The sequence below is a fragment of the Drosophila suzukii genome, chromosome 3, assembly GCF_043229965.1.
Source record: "Drosophila suzukii chromosome 3, CBGP_Dsuzu_IsoJpt1.0, whole genome shotgun sequence".
In the NCBI taxonomy this organism is placed as follows: domain Eukaryota; kingdom Metazoa; phylum Arthropoda; class Insecta; order Diptera; family Drosophilidae; genus Drosophila; species Drosophila suzukii.
In genome coordinates, this window is record NC_092082.1 from 91,203,509 (window position 1) to 91,226,411 (window position 22,903).

Here is a 22,903-nt window from a genome sequence, read left to right on the forward strand (position 1 = left end):
AACTTTTAAGTACAGGTTTACAGGTTTTATAGGACTATTATTTGGGTATAATTATGATAATACTAAAACTATATCAAATTTGTAAATCTTTCAACTGGATTTTTTATAAACTTTTGGTTTAAATTTTATTTAGAGATTTTTATTATTAGCCAACTAACTTTAAAATGTTACATTTTCGAGTTCATGACCATCAGAAGAATTATAATGAAGCCATTAACATATCTGATTTTTTATCATTTTATTTAATAACTTCTCAGTTTTAATAGCATAAAATTATTGGGTTTCCGACTAAACTGTAGGATTTATTGGGAAATTCAAAGCTTTTTATCAATGTAGGGTACCTCCAATTCGCTAATCCCGATTTCTACATTCCTTCTCTTCTTGTTTTTTGTCTCTTCTGCTGCTTGTGTGTTTTTTAATGCCTCTTTTATTGCCGGCATTCGCATGCATTGCGTTCGTATATTTGTCAGTTTGTGTGTGCCAACATATAGGGGATTATGTACAATCACACAAATAAAACAAAATCGCAATCGTAGAGTGCGAGAGAGAGGGCTAGTTCCGCTAGAAAGAGATAGCAAGCATTTCCACTTCCACTGGAATTAAGAGATTAGCCAAGGAAAGCAAAAGTGCGCTGCAAGTTCCCGAAACTCGGCAACTCTGTTTTCATTTTGTTTACTTTGCCGGTTTTTGCACAAACACCAGTGCACGCCTCTATTACAATACGTACGCTTACGTTACGTGTTGCGGTTGCGTTCGAACGACAACGTCAAACGTGTATGAGCAACAATGTTGCTAAGCATTGTTTTGTTTGGCAACATTGTTGTTCATACACGTTTGATGTTCGACGTTACTTTACAATAAATTTTTTTACCAAAAAATAAATACTTTCCCTGATAAAAAAGTGAATTAGAGGAAATTCATATGTAATATTTAGTTTAAATAGCCTATACTATTACACTGCATTTTTCATTTGAAAATATTTGAAATAATGTGGAAAGTGTTATAAAATAAATTGTAACCAATTTTTAGATAAATAAAAAATAATTGTATATTAAAATCAAAGTGTAAAGTCCTTAAATAAATATAATAATATAATATTTATTCAATTCAATATTTTCTTATTTTTAAAATAATCAAAAAGAGCTTTGACTGATGACTGTTATCGCAAGTGAATTTGGGCGAATATTTGAGAGGATGGAAATTAAACAGTTCTTTTTATAATATGTATGTAATACAATACTTTTATTAAAATGAAAATTAAAATAAATAAACAAATTTTAAAAAACAAATAATAAATAATGAACAAAATTTCTAAGTTTCCTCTAAAATATCAAATAATAATGTTTATATTAAAAGTCGTAGTTATTTTCGAATGAAAAATTTTAAAATATCTTTAAAAAATATGTGTTTTAATTTCATTTAATCTTAAAAAATCGTCTAAAAAATATTCTATTAACTTGTAAAATGACAATGAAAATTCTTTATGTACACACGTTATTATTCTATGACTAGTTTTAAGTTCGTTAGGTTATCTGCTAAAATTTCATTAAATTAAGTCCTTAAGATTTATCTATCTTCCGGTTGCCCCCAATAGCACCCCACCCCCCGCTTTCCCAACCCCTTTCCACCATTTTCCCCCACCAATTCCCATTTAGCGCCAAAATCTGTTGAGTTTTCCGCCGAATGAAAAGCGAGCGGTTGGCGGCGGTGGTGGAAAGTGAAAACCAGCCAACCACCACCCACCAACCCCCAAAAAGCCGGCGACGGGCGGAAAAGCGGGAAAAAGAGGGAAACTCCAACTTCGCTGCCAATGCCAAGCAGCGACGCTCGCAGCGCAGTCGCCGCGCGGTCTGGCGTCGACGGCGACGGCGGTTCGAACGCAACGGACAAACACGAAAGGCGAAACGAAAAACAGTTTGAATTTCGCTTTCGAACTGGTTGGTTGTGTTTTTTGGCTTCTCTCTGCGTGCGCCGTTCGTGGAAAACACTGAAAAACTTTGAAACCGAAGAGGAGAAGAGGGAAACTCCAGTTTGTATTTATCCTTGTCCTGTGTACAGAAAACCAATCGCAAGTTTTACAACCAAGCTCAAGTCCCGCGATTTTCCTCCTTGTTTTTCCCTTCTGTTTTGCCGGCAAAAACAAAAAGCGGCAAAGGAGAGGCAACAAAAACAAACGCAGAAGGCGAAGCAAAATGTGAAAAATTGCCGAACATGGCGCCGCGTGTGTGACAGAGACAGAACGAACGTGTGAGAGGGAGACAGAGATCGAAGATAAACAATAGAAACAATTTTTGATACTTAACGTTCTACAACAACAATAAACTCAGCTCAGGTACAACAAAAAACTAAAAAACAGACTGCATAAACGGGAATTTTTCGAAGTATTTTTGATACACACAGAAGGAGGTGTACGATTTTAAAAGCAATAAAAAAAGCAATCACCAAGTTTAAAGCATAAAACCATCTTGAAAAAACCCACTCGCAAAACCAAGCAATTTAAAAAACAATCTAAAAAGTCGACGACAAAAATAAGCATTTACAATATACAACCCAAAAAGTAATTCCAAAATATAAAATCTTGAAAACCGGAAAACTGACAAAATAAAATCCTTATAAAATTTCGTAAAAACAGACTTTTGTCTGCCCATAACCACTTTTCTACACAAAATTTACAAAAGTCCTCTGAAAAACCTAAAAATATTTTCAAAAAGCCAATAAAAATCGGTAAATAATTTCGCAAACTCGCTGGAAATACCCAAAAATCGGTTTAAAAATACTCTGCAATCGGTTCAAAAATAAAACACTGGAAGCATTCAATAAATATACACCGCAAGCATTTATGGGCCACAAATCACAGCATAAATTCCCGAGTAGAATCAACAAGCAATATTTTCAAATATAAAATGGTCGAAAAAATGCTTATCCGAAATAGAGATTGAGGAGGATATTTTTCGAGGCAGCCAGTCCACCAAATTAATTTAACGCAAAAAGTGCACATTTAGAGAGCAAAGAAAAAATATAAATTTATGGCTCCGCGTCGCAACAGCAACATCAGCAGCAGCGGCAACAGCAGCACCCAGCAGCAGCAGCAGCAGCACCAGCAACAGTTGCAGCAGCAACACCAGACGCAGCAGCAGCAACTGCTGCAGTTCTACGCGGAGAACGCGAATTCTTCAGGCGTTCTGATGGCGCCCATGCAGGGTTCCGGGGGCGTTGGGGGCGTGGTGCGCTGCTGCCTGCCCAGCGGAGATTGCCGCAAACTGGACGCCCTGATACCGCTGAACGAACTGGCCCTGGCCGACTGCATCCGGGTGCTCTGCAACAACGAGAACTGCAGTGCAGGGCAGTACATGCACCGCGAGTGCTTCGAGCTGTGGGAGGCGGGCGTGCTGCAGACCCTCAAGGCCAACGGCAGGGCCCGCTCCTGGTCGGAGAGGCAGCGGCTCCAGCACCTGTGGACCAAGAAGGGCTACGAGCTGGTCCACAAGGCCTGCAGCTGCAAGTGCGGCCGCGGCCAGCTGCGCAAGGATCTCGAGTGGGTGGCCCCCACCAACCAGGGTGTTCTGTACCTCAATGGATCCGGCAATCGGGGATCCAATGGCCTGAATGGCAACCTCAGCGAGGACGACGACAAGAAGAAGGCCAAGAAGAAGCGGAATCGCAATGGCAATGGCAACTCCAAAGCCCCCTTGAGCCAGAATAATGGCAATAGTTACGGCGGACTAACGCCCAATCCGAATGTGGGTGTCATAGGGTCGGGTTTGCCCCACAACAGTGGCAACACCACCGGCAACAATGGCAATGTCGGCAACAACGGCTCCTCGGATCTGCTGCAGCCCAGTGTGGTGGCCACTCTGAGCAACATCCTGAATCCCAACAATGTCCTCGGCCTGGACTTGAGGGCCAGGGCTGGCAGTCTGTCCTCCAGTGGAGCTGGCAGCGGTTCCACCTCGCCATCGGCCTCCCAATCCAGTGGCGAGATTCCCGTGTCGCCTGTGCAGCAGTTGAAGCAAACGCTGTTGATGCAACCCGTGGGTTTTCTGCAGAACGGCCTGGGTTTGTCCAAGAACCTCCTAATTGCTCCCCAGCAGCAGCAGCAGCAACAGAACAATCTGCCTGCTTTGGCCAATATCAGCAACTTTAAGCCCTTGGCCAGCTATGAACAGCAGCAACTTGTGCAGCAGCAGAAGAACAAGGAGGTCGAACTCTATTCCGAGCGAGTGCGGTAAGTTTACATTAAATATTTAAAAAATTCGGAAAAAGATGTAACGAAAACAGTCTAGTATAAGCCAAATGCTGCAGTTTCAAGCGGAGAACGCAAATTCTTCAGGCGAAAATTAAAATTATAACTGTCCCTTAACTTAAAACCTAGGCTACCTTAAGAATCCGTAAATCCATATCCATATAATCGTTACAATGAAAATCTTTTAGTATTAGAACGCGAATTCTTTAGGCGACAGCTTTAATAATTCTTTTCCCCAAACTTAAAACCTTGGTTAACTTGTTTAAGAAAGCAAAAGACGAGGAAGGTCGAAATATGTGTGGCGAAATTCCCCAACATGTGGTTTGGAGCACATCAGCAATTTCAATATTTATTCACAAAACTTTTATCAATTACACTAAACGACCAGAACAGCCCAGGGGCAAAAAGTTCTTCAAATTAGTTTTGTAGCTGCCATTCTATTTTAGTTCATAAAAGCTAAAGCAATTACAATTTAATCAATTTTGTTTAATATTTGTGGACCTATTTTATTTGCGATAATAAAATTGGATTAATACTCATACGAAGTATATGCCAATCTCTCCATTTTCTTCAGTTATTTTTTGCTAAAAATTCATGTGGCAAGAAATATTATCAACCAAAATTCCAATTTCCGATATCAGATTGATGTTCTGGGTTCCTTTATCGTGTTGCACAGTGTTATCAACAATTGACGCGATTGTTTGCCCGTTTTTCGTTCGTTTGCCGGCTCCATAGCTTATATAACCTTGATGGCCGAACAGCTGCAAAATACAGACAATATTTGCACAAATATTAAATAAAATGCGCTTGTTTATCTGCGAAATTTGCGAATATTTTCTTTTTAAGGAAGTTGATGATTTTAATCTTTTCAGCAGATACAAAAAGAGAGATAATTTGCATTATAAATATTCCCCCAACTTTCGATCTTACACGAGTTTCACTTTTATCGGAATCTTCTCTCGCTTTTATTTATTTTTTGTTTGTTGCTTTGGGTCAAGGCTTCTTGTATCTTCAGCCATTCCTGTATCTTTTGCCAGAATTCTTATTCATAAATCATAAGAAATGAAAAATTATTGAAATTTATTTGCTGCCATATAGCAACAGACGTTTATCGTATGGTATGTTTTCCACATGTGTTTTTTTATTTATTTTATGCCCAATTTTAATATTTCCGTTTCCAAGAGCAACAGAAAAATATTATTTATTCCAGAGCGATCGAAAAAAAATAATAACGAAAGAGCCAAGAGAAACAGTAAGAGAAAAACACGAAAAAGAATTGGATCGCTTTTTGTAGGTTTTGTTATTGTTGTTTTGAACGCGATCTTCAGGTTTTTAGAATCGCAATCTCAACCCCTCACCCTCTGTCCGTCTCTTTCACTCGGTATATGGCCCTCTCTTTCTAAGCTGAGAACTTTGTTTTGCCTTCTATGGCATAATTCCATTCATTCCTCTGCTTTTCGCTCTCTATCTTTCTCCTCGTTTTTTGTTTTTGCCCACTTTTCAAGGCCACTATATTTGCCTTATTTTTTTGTGTGTTTTTATACCCTTTAAGAGGGTATTATTATTTTTTTAAGGAGTTTATAATAAGGTTTTAAGTTCCTATTTATAAAGGTTAAGAATTTTGGAATATGATATGTTTTTTTGTGTGAAAGAATCTTCCTAATGTTTCCAACTAAGGTATTTTAAAGATATGAACCATATCCCCAAGATAAGTGATATATTTGGTTTTACTTTTACTATGAGGGAGAATAACTTTCGGTTTTAATACTTTACTGTTTTTAAACATTTTTGAGTTATATTTTTCTCTCTTGTTCCCCCTAAGCCAACTGCAGGCTTACATTTTTTTTAATTTTTGCTTATCAGCACTTTTTTTTTTTGATGATTTGCATTTAATTCAAAAATAAACGTACATAAAATTGTTTATCGCCTTTCGTTTTTTTGTTTCCATTTTTTATTTCTTGTTTTGTTTGTATTTACTGGCGTTTATTTTTAGCGCCACACGCGGCCCATTTTTATTTTATTTAATTTTTGCTCAGTACTTTTGATTGTTATTGTTGCTGCTGTCCACGGTAAACAAACTTTGCTGATTCAAAAGGTGAGCAAAAAAGAAGAAAGTCACAAAAAAGTTCTGACATTTCCCTTTAAATTTGCCGTCTCTGTTTAATGAATGAATGTGCTTGGCTCTCCCTCGCTCGCTCACGCTCTTTTAACTTGTTTTGTCTGCCGGCATATTTGTGTTTTCCTCTTTTTTTGTATTTGGCGTCCAATGTCAAGGTTAAGACACATTTTATGTATTCATTTTCGGTGGGTGGATGAGGCGGAAGTCTGTTTGTTTTCGTGCCGCTTCCAGATTCCCAACTTTTTTGCAGAAAAGCTCTTCCTGTTTACCTCTCTCTTTCTCTCTCGCCGCCTTCTGCAAATAATTTCCCAATTCGTAGGCCCAAAACTCTCACGTGGGCGTAGCATTACGCCCCCTTATTATTTGTAATGTTCACCCCATCTCCAAAATAATGGCGCAATACTTTCCCGAACATTCCGTACAAAATATAGCGGGTACAACTGCAAATAAATTGCGAAAGGCACGCCGAGAATAGAAACACTACAACAAATTGCAACTACAGGCTATAAAAACAAAGTAGCAACAAAGTCAGCGTCTTGAATTTGCATACCAAACGCAACGGGGGGCTGTAAAGGGTGTGACTAGTTGGATATTTCAGATGTAACGGGTAAATAATGGGTATATGGGGAGGGAAGAATTATTTAAATATTGTTTTGAACCATTATATCGCTTTTATGCCACGATATGACAGTATGGTTTGTTATGATATGATAGCGGGATAAGGTAATATCAAAATTTTACTATGGGTTCCTGTTTAACAAGTCATAATACACTTTTCTGCCAAGTTTCGTATCCCCAGCACTATAACATCGGAATTTGAGGTATTCCCCCAGTCGACACCCGAAGCACTCGCCTTATATTTGTTGTTCAGATCGTCAGACAATATGCCAATCCCCCTCCATTCCAAGTGCGGTGATATGGTGTGAAAAACAAAACTATAACGAAAATTAACAACTTTCGCACGACTTTTGTTGTTGTGACTACAGCTAGGAAAGTGAGACAGCAATAGACCGGAAGATTTAGAGTGGGAGAAAGGGGTAGCGATATTCCATATCGGTGCATAGTTTATCTTTGAGACCCGCGGGGTTCTGTATTCCGTAGTAAAAATGAGTGAATTATAGTCGTGAGGGGGCGGCATAGCGAAAATTTCATTTAAATTCTGTTTTTGTTTTTCTCGTTAGTTTTTCCTCGCCCCACTCGGTTTTCATACCCCCCTCGGCTTTGTGCTAATTGAGCACGTTCCAAAAACTGTCGTCTAGACTTGAAGCATAAATTTCTGCACTGTAAAATTTTTATTAACGCGGAACCCCATTACACCATCCATATCGATGACGATTGTTGTTTGTTTTCGTCGATGGAAGGCGGGAGCTTAGCGCATTGGAATAGGTTCTGGCGCTTTTCTGTTTATATATTTCAGTATACTCTGTGTGAGGTTAGGTTTCACTTTTCGCTTGGCGATGATAAATAAACAAAAGACGGGGGCAGCCGAGCATGAAATGAAATGGTGCGACTTGGATCTCGATGGCTATACAACGTATGCACAGAAAAAAAATTTAAATTTTTAGGGATCACTAAAAAGGGAAGGTTTATTAAAAGCGTGGATGATATATCATGGGAAAAAGCTCCATGATATCTGACAAATTTGGTATGTATTCTATTATTTAGAACTAGAAATTAAATCTTTACATTTTCTTAATGTGTAGCTAATGTGTTTTACATATAGGGTCCATAAAAGACCTTCGAGGGGATGGGGAAACGGCAATTAACGACCTTTTTTTGGGCAGTCAAATTGAGGAAACATTAAAAAGAGCGCCACATCAGACACGTTTTGTTCTTTTAAAGCTTTGTTGCGGACACGCTGAGTGGTTTCATCACAACGGGTGACCACTGTGGCAGACTCCCCCACAAAATTTGTAACCGCAACCAAATCTGCAAAACCATTTGCAAATTAAAGCGCATAACGATGTGTGGGCAGAAAGAGAAATGTCGGAGAAATGGAGGAAGCCTGGGGAAAAGGAGCGGTTCGCAAAAGGGAATCGGGGGAACTACACTCACCTTTTGTTGAATATCAAATCAAGTATGCATTGCTTACTCGTTTTCCACTTGGTCCTCCGCCCTCACAACCACAAAAGCTATTAATGAAATCTTTGCCAAAACGATACGCACACTGAAACTTAAATAAACATATGCACATCGAGGTAACGAGTACAGTGGTTGCTGCCAGTTTTGACACAAGATTCTGGATATAATGAAGATCTTATTGAAGAGAACTGTGTGTTTCGGCAGAGCGCCGGCAGAGAAATATCCCATTCCCACAGGTTAGGTGTGTGGTGACCACTGCTTCATATTACTATTTAAACTGCAGTCTTTTGGTCCTAACAATTTCCCTTACTTTCAAATACAAAATAAATAGGTAAAGGTATTCGGTTCAATTCCCCAGTACTTCGATTTGCATATCTAACCACTGTATCTGGTGCATTGCAGCAGTACCGCACACCCACACATTCTATGGGCGCCTATCGAACGGCGCATGACTCCACGGCGGAAAGTTCCCTCGACGTCATTATTGTCGTACTTTCATTGCCAACAGACAATGCCAGGGCAACTCCATCTCCGCCTCTTCCTATTTCCCTGGAACCTCCTCCTGTATTTACCACCCACATCCGTATCCACATCCATCTATATGTACACACATGTGTGCGGCTCCATCCGCAGGCTTTTTGCCAACTTTAAAGGCTTCGTTGGCTCAGCAGTTTCCGTCCCTCTCCGCTACCTTCTGTCTCACTCTCTTATGCAGAACTTAAATCTACACGGAAAATAATTGGAAAGATTTTCCATTAAATTTTGTTAGGCTGCTAGAACTGAAAAGAAAAGATATTTCAGTTAATAAAGGTTGGGAGTCGAAAATAAAATTTATTCCTTAAAGTTTATTAACTGTCATGAAACTTTCAGTTTATGTGTATTATGTCTTGCTTATGACGAACCTAGTGGTTTGCATTTACTACTACTTCGTTACATGTTACAATAAATAGTTTTTCACTATTATCTCAGGATCGTATGGATTTTCCGCAGTGCACTGCTTCCCTTGTACCCACTGCTTGCTGCACTGCTTCCCCGTTTTTACCAGCATGATGTCGTCTGCTGGTTCATAAGCCAAGCTTTTGGGTGTGTGTGAGTGTTTATCTGTCTGCCTGCCGTCTGTGTGTGTGCTTTTAGGCTTTTGTGTTGGGCCATTCAGCCAAATGAGACAGAGAAGAACCCCAACTCCTCCCCCCACCCCTTTCTGCCCCATCCTTGCCACTGCAGGCTGAAATTGCAATCAATATTGTTGTTGTTGTCGAGCAGCTGCCAGACACAAAAATAAAACGCAACGTGCAAAAAAGAGGAAAAAATTGCAAAAAAGAAGTGGAAACAGTAAAAACGAGCCTGGCGAAATGAAAGAGCAAGGATGAAAGGTATATGGCGTGGAGTGGGCGGAGGGGGCGTGGATGAACAAGTTGAAAAGCGAAAAGTAAAACAGAAAACTGAAAACAGAACAGGAACGGAACACAAAACATGAAATGTTTGTGCAAATGAAACAAAACTGTTGTCCTGCTCCTGCCTCTCCTCCTTCTTCCCTCTCACTCCCGCCCTATCTGTCGGTCTCTTTCGGACCCAGCTGGAGTTCTGATTGGATCTCTCCTACTGCAGTTGGGATCCTATCGGAGTGTACTGGAAAAAACAAAAAAAATAGGGTAATGGATTCCATATATGTTTGATGGCTTACAGAATATTTTACTGGGGATTCCCTTTATTGAATTAATAAAAGCTAGAGCTTATATAAAAAGATCATTTTTTGAGAACCCAATACCATATTAAATTTAAAATATAATGATGTATATAGAATATTTTACACTTGAATCAGTATTTTCATAAGAATTTGATCGAAATACATCCGAATACAAAGATTCCCAACAATTGGCACTACTAATAATACTCTGCTAAAACAGAATCCTTTTCTCACAGTGCTGGTTATGCATTTGGACTGTCTGCATTGCATGTGTATATTTCTGTGGGAATGTTTGTTTTGTTTCCTATTTGATATCCATTAAAACGATTCCACATTCGGCGTCTGCCTGCTGCCCCAGACCCTGTCCCTGAATCAACTCCCTACTTTCTCCCCCTTTCTCCGATTCCAATTCCCCACTTGCCCCCTTTTATTTTTGCCATTCAATCTGATTGCGAATGCATTCAGGCTTTCGTGGGCGTGGTGCCCCCTGAACTGTACGGAGATTTTGTGTTGCATTTGCAATTTTTGTCGCTTGCAGTTCGTTTTTCCTCCTCCATTTTTTTTTTTTGCCCCTGCCACTCGGTTTTCCAAGTTTATTTGTTTATTAGTTGCAATTTTCATTTGGTGAGGGGGCTTATCTAGATAAAATGGGGAACATGGAGGGGGGAAATTGAAAATTGACAGTCTGGCAGCAACATTTTAACCCTTGCCATTTTTCCATTTCCCCATTCAACTTTTGACACCTACTCAATCACAGTCCCCTTGGCTTAGCCATGAAAAATCCTCAATCCCTCTCATGTTTTAGCCTTCCCCATTTTCCTCACCCTTTAAAAGGAGTCAGACAAGAGCAACAAATGAAGCTTAAATTTTAATCGTCACTCTGACGATAATGTTGATGATTCTCCCGCCCTTCATCTTATTTTTTTCACGCTTTTCTCCGTCTCGGTTTCGGGTTCGGGTTCTTCTTCCTCTTCTGCAGCTTCCTTTTCTTCATCTGGGTGCTCCATGCATCCTGTCAAAGGACAACGAGCGGGGAGAACGTTTCGACGCCGTTCAAAGTCATTTGGTTTTATGATTATTAGCTTGTTTAGTTCTCTTTCTACCATTTGCTATACCCTGTTTTTGGTGCAAAAATAAGGGATATTTAACATGGTTCTCAAGCTATTGTTATGGCCATAACTTTTAAAGCTGGTTAGTAAAAGCCATAATATTAGGTAGGATGTTTTGTAAGGCTATAATACACAGGGCCACCAAGTTTCATAACGTTTAAAAAAATGTAGTTTAAATTCTTCAGAGGTTGCTCTTATACAGGATATCTTTTTGGCCTTACAATTTTGTTTTGATATTTTTCTAGTAGCTAAAGCTGCTACTTTTTTGTGGGTGCGTAGCTGAAGGCAAACATATTCTTTATGCTTATATAATATCTATTTAGTTGCACTCAGGCAAGTGCTTACCCCGCCCATTTAGTTTGCCCGTTTGTAGCTTGTTTGTTTGTTTGTTGGCTGTCTGTCCCCATTCTCGGTCTCTCTCTTCTGCACTATAGCCATCTCTATCCTGCGACACGACTGATTGCGCTTGTTGTGCGATAACCGTTGCCATTTGTATCTTTTCCATCTTTTGGCCATAACAATTTGACGCTTCATGACTTTGGATAGGGACAATATGCCGCAGGCGAACGGAGAGAGATGGGGCTACCGAAGGCGAAAGAGATGGAGTGCTGTTTCTTTCGTGTTAACAACAATTGCGTTTTGTTTAATTGAATAAGTGCCTGGGCGGTCAGGCTAATGTCAATGGCTCTCGGCGTACAAAAATAAATATAAAATTCGAGGCTTAAGGCGTTGATTTGCGGAATTTCTGCAGTCTTCGGACTGCAAAAAAGGGGGAAAATAAAATAAAGCGAATTAAAGATATAGGGAGGCACAAAGGTCCCGACTTTAGCAGCATGACGAGGACATAAAACGCATTAAAGTCTCTTATACTTTTTTCTCCCCCCATTTTTGGGTGCATGCAACCAGCGGCAACATCATTTGCCCCGTTTTGGGCAATAAAAGCAAATTATTTTTACGATCAAACCGCCGCAAATAAATAAATGCATTTTTGTAGGTTTTCGGTCCCAGCTTCTTCCTTTGGTCGCTCCCCCTTTTTTGGCTTTTTCCTCTGTTATTTCACTTTTTTTTATTGTTTCAGAGGCGACGACACCAAATGCATTTTTATGCGTTCGCCTCGGGGCGTGACAGATCATTAGCAGAGGGCTAAAAAATTCGCTAAAATAAAAAACCCAAGGAAATGGGGAGAAAAAAGAAACAAAAAGGAAGCACACCAAATTTCTTAATCGCATGAGGGAATGGGAAAAAGTGTGGAAAGGAATTAAGCTAATTGCAGGATAATCAGGCGAAATTCATTTCCTGTGGCCCAGAAAAAAGTAGAATGGGGAAAGTGGGGAAAAAGTGGAGAAAGAACGTAAAGAACTAAAGGGTCCTACAAGAAATTAAAAAAATGCCTATAACAGATATGTAAACTTATAGGAAGTATCAGTTTTAACTAGATCATAATATGAGATATCATATCATAATAATATGAAAAATGACAAATTTTTTTTTAAACCCATCTCCCACCCCCAACTGAGTTCAGATCCCAAGAGATCCCCAACCCTATCGAGGAATCCACTCCCACATACTCGCAAAAACTTTCTCACGCCATTATTTCTATGTTCAATATTGTGCACACACTGCTGCCGAGCAACCCAATCACCGATATTTGTAATTAACAACAGAGTCATACATATATGAAGTGTGCAACTCTTTGGGGCAACGATCGCTGCCTTTTGATATCCGATGATCGAAGCGGATCGTATTGGATCGTATCGAAGCGAACGAAATCGGAAGGGGAATGGCTCCATTTCATTGTGTGCTTTGGCATAGCGGCAATTGCTGAAAGGCTCGTTGCACATGCGAAAAATGCAACGTATCTGTATCTATTGCAGCATGCCACATCGATCGGCAGCAACATCGTCATCATCATTATTGCTATCAGCCAAGACAAGTTTATTGAACTTGGGCAGGCGGCGCCAGGGGCAATTAAAATTAAATGTTAAATGTGGCAGCAGGAGAGGGGCCATCCACTAAACTATACTGCAACCACAACTACAGTGGGTCCAACCTTAAACGGACAAAATGCTGTCGCTGATTCAATTAAAGCGCAAAACTAATCAACAAAAATTGGGCTCGAAAACGAAAGAGACCAGCAAAAAAGAAAGAAACCGAACATCATACACACATGTGTGTTAAGCCAAGTAATCTTTTTTCTTTCTTTCTGCCTTAAAGAGTTAACTTTCACTTTCGAGTGCAACTCCTTTTCTCCCTTCTTCTGCTTCTCCACTCCACCTGATGACAGCCCCCCAGCAAATGATAATAAAAATGCAACATTTATTGGGGGAAGCCGGGGAGGGGGCATTTTATCGATGATATGGCCGTTGCCTCGATCAACTTTACTTTCGTTTCGTTTTATTAAAAATGTGAGTGCAATAAAAAAAGACTGCATTTGCCTGAGATTTAAATCAATAAAAATACATAAATTGAAAATGGTCAAAAGCGAAAGAAAGTGACACTCCACCACTATGTGTATATACCCCAAAAAAGCCTATAAATAAATATTTACGGTTCTCGCCTTCGATTTCTGGGTTTTTTTCTGTCCTCGTTCTTGTTTCCTCGCTGACCTGGAAAATCGAAGGCCCTGAATACTTTATAATAAAAGCTGTTGCTGTCGATGCCTTTGTAATTGCTTTGACTGATAATACTGCAGCTTCTTTTTCTTATTTCCTCTTCTCTTACTCGTAATTTTCATGTTGATGTACGGGTTTCTTGCAGTTCGTGCTGAAATTGATTGTAGTACTCTTCCAAGGGGTATTGTTGAACAGCAATGAACTAACCAAAAGACTGTCTTTAAATATTTACTTCATTTCGGATTTTCTATCATAATTCCTAACTTCTTTGAAGTCAAATAACTCTTTTATTTTTCAACCTATCATGATCATATTTTACACAATGCTCTTTTATCCCAAAATACATTAAAATCCAAAGTTTCATGGTGATTCTGAAAGAGTATCCCATTCTTCAGACCCCCATCTTAAGCCTTCTTGTTTATCTTCTTCACTTTCTTTTGTTGTGGCTGCTCAACCTTCTTCGCCTGTTGCTGTAAAATAAATAAATGCAAAACAAAAAATTGTTTACCCTTTGGCCATTCGGGCAAATGTCCTGCAATAATTTGCAGCATTGGACTGACAGCGGCCGAGATCTTGAAAGTGCGGGTGAGAAAGAGACGGGTTTCTCGAGCTGCACATGACCGTGTTGCATGACTTTGTAGTAAACCTGAAACTCCGTTTGGAGTTGACTTCGTTTCGTTTTTTATTTATATTTTTTCCTTCTCGTTTTTGTCCCGCATCTTGTTTATGCACGCGATAAAATTGTTGTACAAAGAGACCAGGGAAAAAAAGCAAAAAGTGTTTAAACGTAAATTCAGCCAACAACAAAAGCCTTGGGCATCCGTTGCCGAGCTAAAGTCGCTGGGTTTTAATCTTAAGGTAGCATCTGCAGGGCAAGCTGACATCCAACTCTTTTTAATTCTTTTTTTCTGGGGCAGGGTGAGGGTTTTTCTTATCAGCAACTGAACTTGTCAAGGTTTTTGGCTAGGCCTATAAAAAAAGTTGAACCAGAACGTGATCTGTTTCAGGTGGTAATCTGTGTGATATGTTTACTGTTAATTGTGCAAGGTAAAAAATTATAAGGAAAATAAATATCGATATAATTTATTCCTTAAGTATTATTGATCCTAAATGGCACTCACTTACTTTGCCTTATCCTAAACTATATTAGTTGCATTGCCCCTATTTTAAGCTTATCCCCAATGCTTTCCATCAATTCCAAGCTAATCCCAAATATATTTTCTCTTTTATCTTCGCAGGTAAGTCGAGTTCCCCGAAAGGATCCACCTTCTCTCAAGTGCAGGGGCCATAAATCGCGGCAAGTGGCAAACGCAGAAGTTTAGCTCTATGTTCCAGGTGGGAGGAAGGTGATTAATGGGCCAGAGATGGGGTTTTCCCGGGGAACAACTCCCTCTGAACTCCCTGAATTATTTGTCGACGCTTTAAGTTAAACGCTCCCCGTGGCGCCATAAACAAAAAACAAGCGGGCAGCATTTAAGAGCAGTTTAATGGTTCAATGACATAATGAATTTAAGCACTAGGAAAAATTGGGGATTTAAATAGTAAATGACTAAAGTTTTCTAGAAATTTTGGGCAGACCTAGAAGATAGACTCGGCAAAGTATATTTCAAAGAGGCCAAAGCTTATGGCTTTATCTTTTCCTTAGATAGTTTCTCCCTGTGCATCCTGAAACCTGCAACAAGAAGCTGGCCAACAAAAGAGGATTCTAGGATCCCAGGACTCGTCTGCTGCCTTGCTAATTAGCTGCATTCATAATTTCGTGCACATTATTTACATGCTAAGCAGGCAGACAAAGGCGGCGAAAAAGGGGGGAAATTGAAGCTCAGACAGAAGGCAACCGCAATGTGGCGGCCACGCCCTCCGCCCCCTGCTTTTGGCTCATTTACAGTTATGCAGAGCATTCCTTGGCAACTTTGTGAAAAAAAGGGCAGAACTCTTACAACTGCGAAAGGAACAGAAACCAGAAAAGAAGGCTAAAAGGCTGAGGGCCAAGAGGTGGCAGCGTGCTGCAAGTGAAAACTTTTTTAATTGAATACATTTTTCAAGTTTATTTTGTGTATTGAACCCAAGAAGCAGCTGAGCAAGTTCCTTAAGTGTGGTTGGAGCTTACTCACCCCTTGTTTTTTTCGCTCAGTGTAAACGACTGCACTTGGCTTAAAGCTGTCTTAAGCTGGAGCTGGCTTTTTTGTCATCCTCGTTTTTCTAAGGTTTCCCAGCGCAGCGGGAGGTTTTTCTTTTAACTCGTTTTTTATTCTTGACTTTGACATTGGCTTGGGGATTTTTTAAGCCCTATATTAAATGTCCAATATAAACAGATTAGTTTTTAAACAAAGTTTGAATTTCTAAATTTATTTTTAACTTTAGTTTAGAGGTTATAACAAGTATATAGTTTTTATGCTGCCTAAGCTCTGCCGCCACACACATTCGCTTTATGTGTATATTACTTTGATAGGGCTTAAAAGGGACTACGTATTTAAATTTCCAAGGATTAACTTAAACTGATTGACCTTTAAGTTAGCTTTTGTACTGCCCACCCTTAAAGGTCCTTTAATTTAAGCTACCCTTCAATCAATAAAATATTTAAATGCCGGCAATCAATTTCCATTTCTCGCTGCTCAGAGGGAATTATCGTGGCGCCATCTTGGCAGACACTTACCAAGAGCCATATCAAGTGGCCCCAGAGGTGCCACAGAACCCCCCCCCCCAGTTTTCCGATTTATATGGAAGATAAGGAGGGGGTGGGGCAGAAGGTCAGACACGCTAATTACCCGATCAACTGTCGTCCTTCCTCTTGGCAAGCACCACTCAACTTGCGCCGGGAAAACTGCGAGTTTTCCAGCCAGACATTTCATTCATTCAACTTTATGGCTGGCTGTCGTCTGGCTAATACGTAACTTTTATTTTTCAATTTGGCCGCAACTCTTTCTTTTTGTTTTCTCTGTTTTTTTTTTGCCCTTGCTGGTTGGTTTTCATGTTTTGTCAACATTTTTCCGCTTTGTTTGTTTCGTCTGGCTTTTCCTTAATTTCCCCCCGTTTTCCCAGTTTGTTTGCTGTCCTTTGGCTCTTTTATGATTACAGTTTTGTTATGTGGCCATTGTGCAGTTTTGCAGTCCACAAATCAATTTTCCCCCAGTCCATTTCAATTATTCAATAATTGTTTATTGTCGTCATTAATTTTGGGATTGTCATCCTCGCTGATTTGCATTTTGCCCGCCTGCCAATGGAAAAACGGCCGATGAAAATCCAAATCGAATATTGCCATAGCCTATAACAAAAAATACAGCAACAAAAGCAAAAAAGTCAAAGCTCAAATTCGGTTTTGTGGCCATAAAAAGCTTTGTTTTTGGCCACTTGGCTGCCAGCTGCCATTTTTCAGTTTTCAACTTTTGGTTTTTCTCTCTTTTCGTTCATTACGCGGCCTGTCAAATTAAATTTGACTTGCAGTTGCCAAATTCGTAGACTTTAAGCAAAAAACAAAAAATATATAAACGACAAAAAATATCAACAAATAAACGCAAACAAAATAAAGTAAAACAAAAGCATACGCAACTTGTTTTCAGTCAGAAACTGCAATTTTCATTTAAGTTTTCAGACCTTAATTTGGCATTTTACCAATGGGTTGTTCAATATTTTATTGCTATTTAAATGTATCTTTTTCACAACGATTTAAACGTTCCTTTTAATTTTAAGAATTATTATTTGATTGCTTTTTTAATTCGTTTTAAATTGGTTTCTATATATATTCGTGTTCATTGCTTTTGTTATTATGAATTTAAGACCCAAATTTTAATTATTTGTACCCTTAATTTTTGAGAATTTAGTGTTTTTTTAATTAATACATGACTTTAATGGTTCTTAAAAATGTATGGAAATATTTCTCAACCACTTGATATATTTCAAAATGGATTTAAGTTAATATTTCCTTAAATATAGTTTGTAATAGGCGGATGATTCAACGTTTTCCTTGAGTAAGTTCTTATATTTCACCCCATCCTTCGCCTATTGCATTTAATTAACTCGCTGGCCGCTGGGAAATATTACTCATACGCCCGAGTATCCGATGCGCTCGATCGCTGAAATTGGCCATAGAAAAACGCGTTAAAAACTAGTTTTTAAGGTAAAAAAATTGCGTAGCTTACTCTACCTTTCTCTCTCTATTTTCCTCTAACCAAATGCGAAGTGATTGCACAAAAAAACGTGCCACGCATTTGAGTGAAGTCAATCACACGCCCGATGTTTTTATGCTTTTTTTGTTTCTTTATTTATTTATTTATTGCACTGGGAGGTAAATGCACTTTGCACACGCTGCCACGCCCCTTTTTTTCCACTTTACGCAAGCTACAATAAAAAGTACACCGGCAATTTTTATGAAATATTCACATTGCATTAGGCGACAATTTATGACTTTTAATTAACCATCCGAACCAGTTGACGAAAAACGAAACTTTCAATTTTCTTTAAATTTGCATGTTGATTGAAATGTGGACAAAAACAAAAGGCTTGGTAAAATGGAATTGAAATTCGGGAAATTCGGGATAAATAACTGCCAGGGAAAAGCGCACCATTTATTCAACTGTCAATTTCTAGTTAGCAAATAACCAGTGGCAAGTGTAGAAAAATATACGAAAATCCAACTGGATAAGCCCAGTGGGTGGTGGGGAGTCTAGGGAAGCCTTGAACGTGCCTCGAATGTGTAAAAAGCGACAAAGTGAAATACCAAAACAAAGCAATCGGATTTAGTGGTCTACCGGGAACGGTTCCCTATCCCTAAAACCACGTTAAAATACTATCAAACTTGGGGAATGGAAGTATTTCAACGTTTTCTAACTGGATTTAACAACAAAATAACAAATATTAAAATTTAAAAAACACCTAGGTAGTATTTCTGGATATTTAATATCTCTTGTATTTTATTTTCCCTGGCCCTGTCTGCTTTTATTGCTGTTTCCCCGAGTTCTTAAGCTCTGCCTGCATTATTTTTATTTTTATTATAACCTTGGGGCTTTGTTTCAGCGGGCATTAAACTACGACTACGACTATGGGAAAGAAGAGTAGCTCCCAGTGAGCGAGAGGGACAGGACGAAAGTCTACGATATCAGTGTCAATATTGCGCCCGTACGCCGTGTAATTCTATTAATTATATTTATAAATTACACGCACATAAACGAGAGAGGCATTGGCACACAGGTTCACTGAGAGAAACTGAGAGATTGATTTAGTTTTAGGTTTTAGGAAATGTGTAATTGACACTATGATTATTTGAATTTTTTGATTAGGATTCAAATTCATTAAGTATTAACTAGGTAACCTTATCAGTGTGAATATTATTAAAAAAATATTAAATTTTTGGAGTATTACATTTAAAAGATTAGTAATAATAATAAATAAATAAATATAAGATCAGTTTTCTACAAGATGAGACAATCTTCTATCATCATAATTTCCAATATATTTTGATGTATATACTTTTAATTATACTAGATCTAGATCTATACTAAATCTTTATAAAATAACATAAACTTTTTGGAATATTACATTTAAAAGATTATTAATAATAATAAATAAATAAATAAATATTAGATCAGTGTTCTACAAGATGAGATAATCTTCTATCATCATAATATGCAATATATTTTGATGTATAATTATAGTAAATTATATTCTCCACCTTTTTTTAATGACATATTTTTTATAAAAGCTATTTATTTTTCTCTGTGTACTATGGCACACCGATGCACGATGCAGTCATTGCAACAGAGCCGCTGCTTCGCGGTTTTTCAATGGATCTGTCCTTGGCAAAGTGCATTGCCGGCAGAGCAGTCGGCGTCAGCAGAGCGTTGCATTGCGTTCATTCGCCTCGAGTGCAGTTGCAGTTGCAATTTCTGCTGCAATTTTCGCTGCGCTGCTTTTGCTCTGAGTTTTGTGCCGCCTGCTTTTGCTTAATTTATTGACTTGGCTGCGGCAATTTATTTGCCAACTTGACTAAAACTTCAATTACGCACGCACTTTCTAAAAATACAGCCCCAAAAAATATAAAGAGACTCTGGAAAAAGGTCGAAAATTGTGCGAGTTTCATTTTCGGTTTCAGTTTCTCGGATTGCAGCAAATATTTATGAAACAAACTTCATTTCGTGGGCACAAAAGACTTGCATTGTTGTGTGAGGCCTGTGAAAAGGAAAGTACACAAACACACGCTAAGTGGGTCACTTGAAAAGATCAGCTGTCATACTTAACTATATATGCACACAACTGGGGTCGAAATAATATATATATTTTGTGTGTATTTCACCCGCAAGCAATTCCACCAATCACAATTTCACTCACTCTTCAAGAACTCACATGTACAAACCTGATAAGCAAGTTTATGGATCACTGATCAAACAGAATTGGAAAATTATTGGTACCCCCACATTAGATCGATATGAAACTCGGTATACGTTTGTATTTCAAGTGCTTTTCGTCTTTGGTGGTAATAATTTAAACACAGCTGTGTGCATATAGCAAAGTTTTCAGGCTCAAGGCGTGAGCTTGTGACTTGATAAGATGCGTTTTGAACAAAGGAAGGGGGCCGGACTTTATCGTTTTTTTCTTTTTCTCCTGCAGCAGCTGGCACTTGAGCAAACATCGCCGAGGCCTTATCAGGACTAAACTTTGACTTTCATTTACAAGATTCATTTTTTGCATTGAACAGAATAATGGAGCCCTTTCATTAGCTAACCATTAATGAGGAATTATATTGACAATTGTTCTGCGGTTGTTTGTTCGCCGCAATCAATGGATTTGCATTGTTTTCGCAATGGGTTTCCTTTCCTGGCGCCATCTTCTGGTCAACTTGGCTTAACCTTTGGCCACGCCCAACCGCCCACGTCCGCAGAAAATCCGATTATTCACATGAGATAAAGACTCGACCAAGTTTTCGGCCAATCCTGTCCATTTCCAAATTAATATTCTCACGGCGCAAAGTTTTGGTTATATTTTTTTTTTGGTATCTCTCTGCCTTTTGCAGTTTCGTTTTCAATTGCATTTTGGCTGTCTGCTGATTTCCTGCTCTGTTTAAGACGGGTCTCTACACTTTTAATATTTTCTTGTGTGTTTTTGCACTGAAAAAAATGTAACTTCGTTTTTGTGAATAGTGAGTTCCTTAAGGAAAACGTTTTTAGGGTCCTTTTTTATAAGGGGTATTTATAAAAACATATATGTAGAACAATTTATTTTTACAATAAGTAGCTAGATAAAATAGTTCTCAATATAGGAAGTTTTTGCTCTGAAAATATTATTTGAAAGGAAAACATTTTCTTTCCTTATATGATCTTTTAAAAATATGTTCTTTTATTTTTTATATTTTGTGTTCACCTCTTAGTATCCAAATAAAAACAACATGTTTTCTTCTCTGCAAAACATTTGTTTCTTGTTTATTGCCATCGTCGTTGTCTGACGATTTTTGTCAGTTGATCTTTGACACATTTCAGGGTGCGGCTCTTCAGCTCCTCCCCCTGTGATTTTTTGTTGATTTTCGGCTTTTTTGGCCTGCTTCGATTTGTTTTTTCCTGTTTTTTTCATTTCGGGGCTGTGAGTAGGTGACTTTTCAGCTGTTTCAGATGTTTATCATGTCTCTTCCTCTTTTTCGAGCGACATGTGCACGTACAGCAATTGTTTTTATTTTTTTAAGATTTTTTTAACCCGTGTGTGTTTGTATTGGCAGCATGTTCCTTTGTGATGGGCGATTAATTGCATATTAATTTTGTTTATTTTTAAGGGGGCTGAGGCACCGTCGATCTTGGCACGTTTCCTGCGGTAAGTGGGTGAAAAGCAAAAACCCAAAAGCCCAAACAAAAGCAAACAAAATCCACATAATAATAGCAAATAAAATGTGCTTAAAATTTCGTGCGCGTGTTGGCAGGTTTTTTAATTTTATTTTTTAGCTCGTCTCCCACAGCGTGAGAACAAAAAACGAAACGCTGTCTTAAGTTTTTTAATTAATTTTGTAGTTCGAAGCACACCTGTCACCCTGAAAAAAGTTATATTAATTTCCAAACTGCAGAGAAGTTGAAATGGAAAGCAAATTCGCTTTCAATTTCGGTATCAACTTGAATGCAATCTCCTTGTTGCCATCTCTTTTTCGCTCCTGTTTGCCACGCCCACTTTTTTTCAGTTGGCAGCTGCCAAAGACCGTTATTTTTCTATTACCTGTGCTCGCTTTTTTGCAACATCATCTTCATTAGCGATCGGTAGCAAAGTTATAGTGGTTCCAAGTTGTGGGCTCAGGTAATATATTTGACAACACTAAAGTCGAATCTATTTTATTTTCTTTATTTCAGATATACGTTTTTCGATCCGTTAAAGAGAGATAATTCCTTGAAAGTTCATTATTTAAAGTTCCATTCTTAAAAGTTCATTTATTAAAAGTTCATTTCTTACAGGTTCATTTTGTGAAAGTTCATTTCTTACAGGTTCATTTCTTACAGGTTCATTTCGTGAAAGTTCATTTCTTACAGGTTCATTTCGTGAAAGTTCATTTCGTGAAAGTTCATTTCGTGAAAGTTCATTTCTTGAAAGTTAACTCCTTGAGTGTTCATTTGTAAATTGTTCACCTATCATTTTGTAGTTATTCATTGATTATGTGTTCATTATTTGGCTGTTCATTTATTACAAGTTCGTTGACCTTTAGTAAATTTATTGACAATTAATTTAATATAATAATTAATTATTATAATATTAATTATGGGTTATATATTTTTCCTATAACTTTAACCCACTGTTCACGTCACTTTTCCTGCTGCTTCATTTTGATCATCTGCTGCTGCAATGGCAAATAAATTCGTTTTTTCTGCTTCTGTTACAAGTTACTTAAACAATTGCCTAGTTGTGGTTGGTACTTTTGTTGTTTACTTTTTCATTTTTACTATTTTTTTGTGTTTTGCACAATTTTGCGTTTGTTGAACCTCGTTTGCTGTAGTGGCTTTTGCTTTTGTCTTTCGCTCTCTGTGTGTGATTGTTGCAAAATTAATTTTTAAGTGTATGAAGTAGAAAGCTCAACAAGTGGGCAATTGT

General features: G+C 38.3%; 3 protein-coding genes across 6 annotated transcripts in view; 1 reads left to right on the forward strand and 2 right to left on the reverse strand.

Annotated features, from left to right (window-relative positions):
• Nucleotides 1-22,903, reverse strand: part of Mlc2 (myosin light chain 2) — a 272,717-nt gene that overhangs the window by 133,996 nt on the left and 115,818 nt on the right. Inside the window, exon 1 of one of the 4 annotated variants that reach the window (XM_070996184.1) lies at nucleotides 9,339-9,343. The exons of the other annotated variants lie outside the window; for them this stretch is intronic. The gene's annotated coding sequence lies outside the window, so the exon portion shown is untranslated. Of the gene's footprint in view, nucleotides 1-9,338; nucleotides 9,344-22,903 lie in introns of those variants that run through there. 4 annotated transcript variants of the gene reach the window in all.
• RpS7 (ribosomal protein S7) overlaps nucleotides 1-22,903 on the reverse strand; it is a 267,915-nt gene that overhangs the window by 94,940 nt on the left and 150,072 nt on the right. The window lies entirely within an intron of this gene.
• Nucleotides 1,909-22,903, forward strand: part of heca (hdc homolog, cell cycle regulator) — an 84,124-nt gene continuing 63,129 nt past the window's right edge. The window contains exon 1 of the mRNA XM_036819395.3: nucleotides 1,909-4,225. Within this exon, the coding sequence (XP_036675290.3) occupies nucleotides 3,027-4,225 (1,199 nt within the window). The 5' untranslated portion in view covers nucleotides 1,909-3,026. The remainder of the gene's footprint in view (nucleotides 4,226-22,903) is intronic.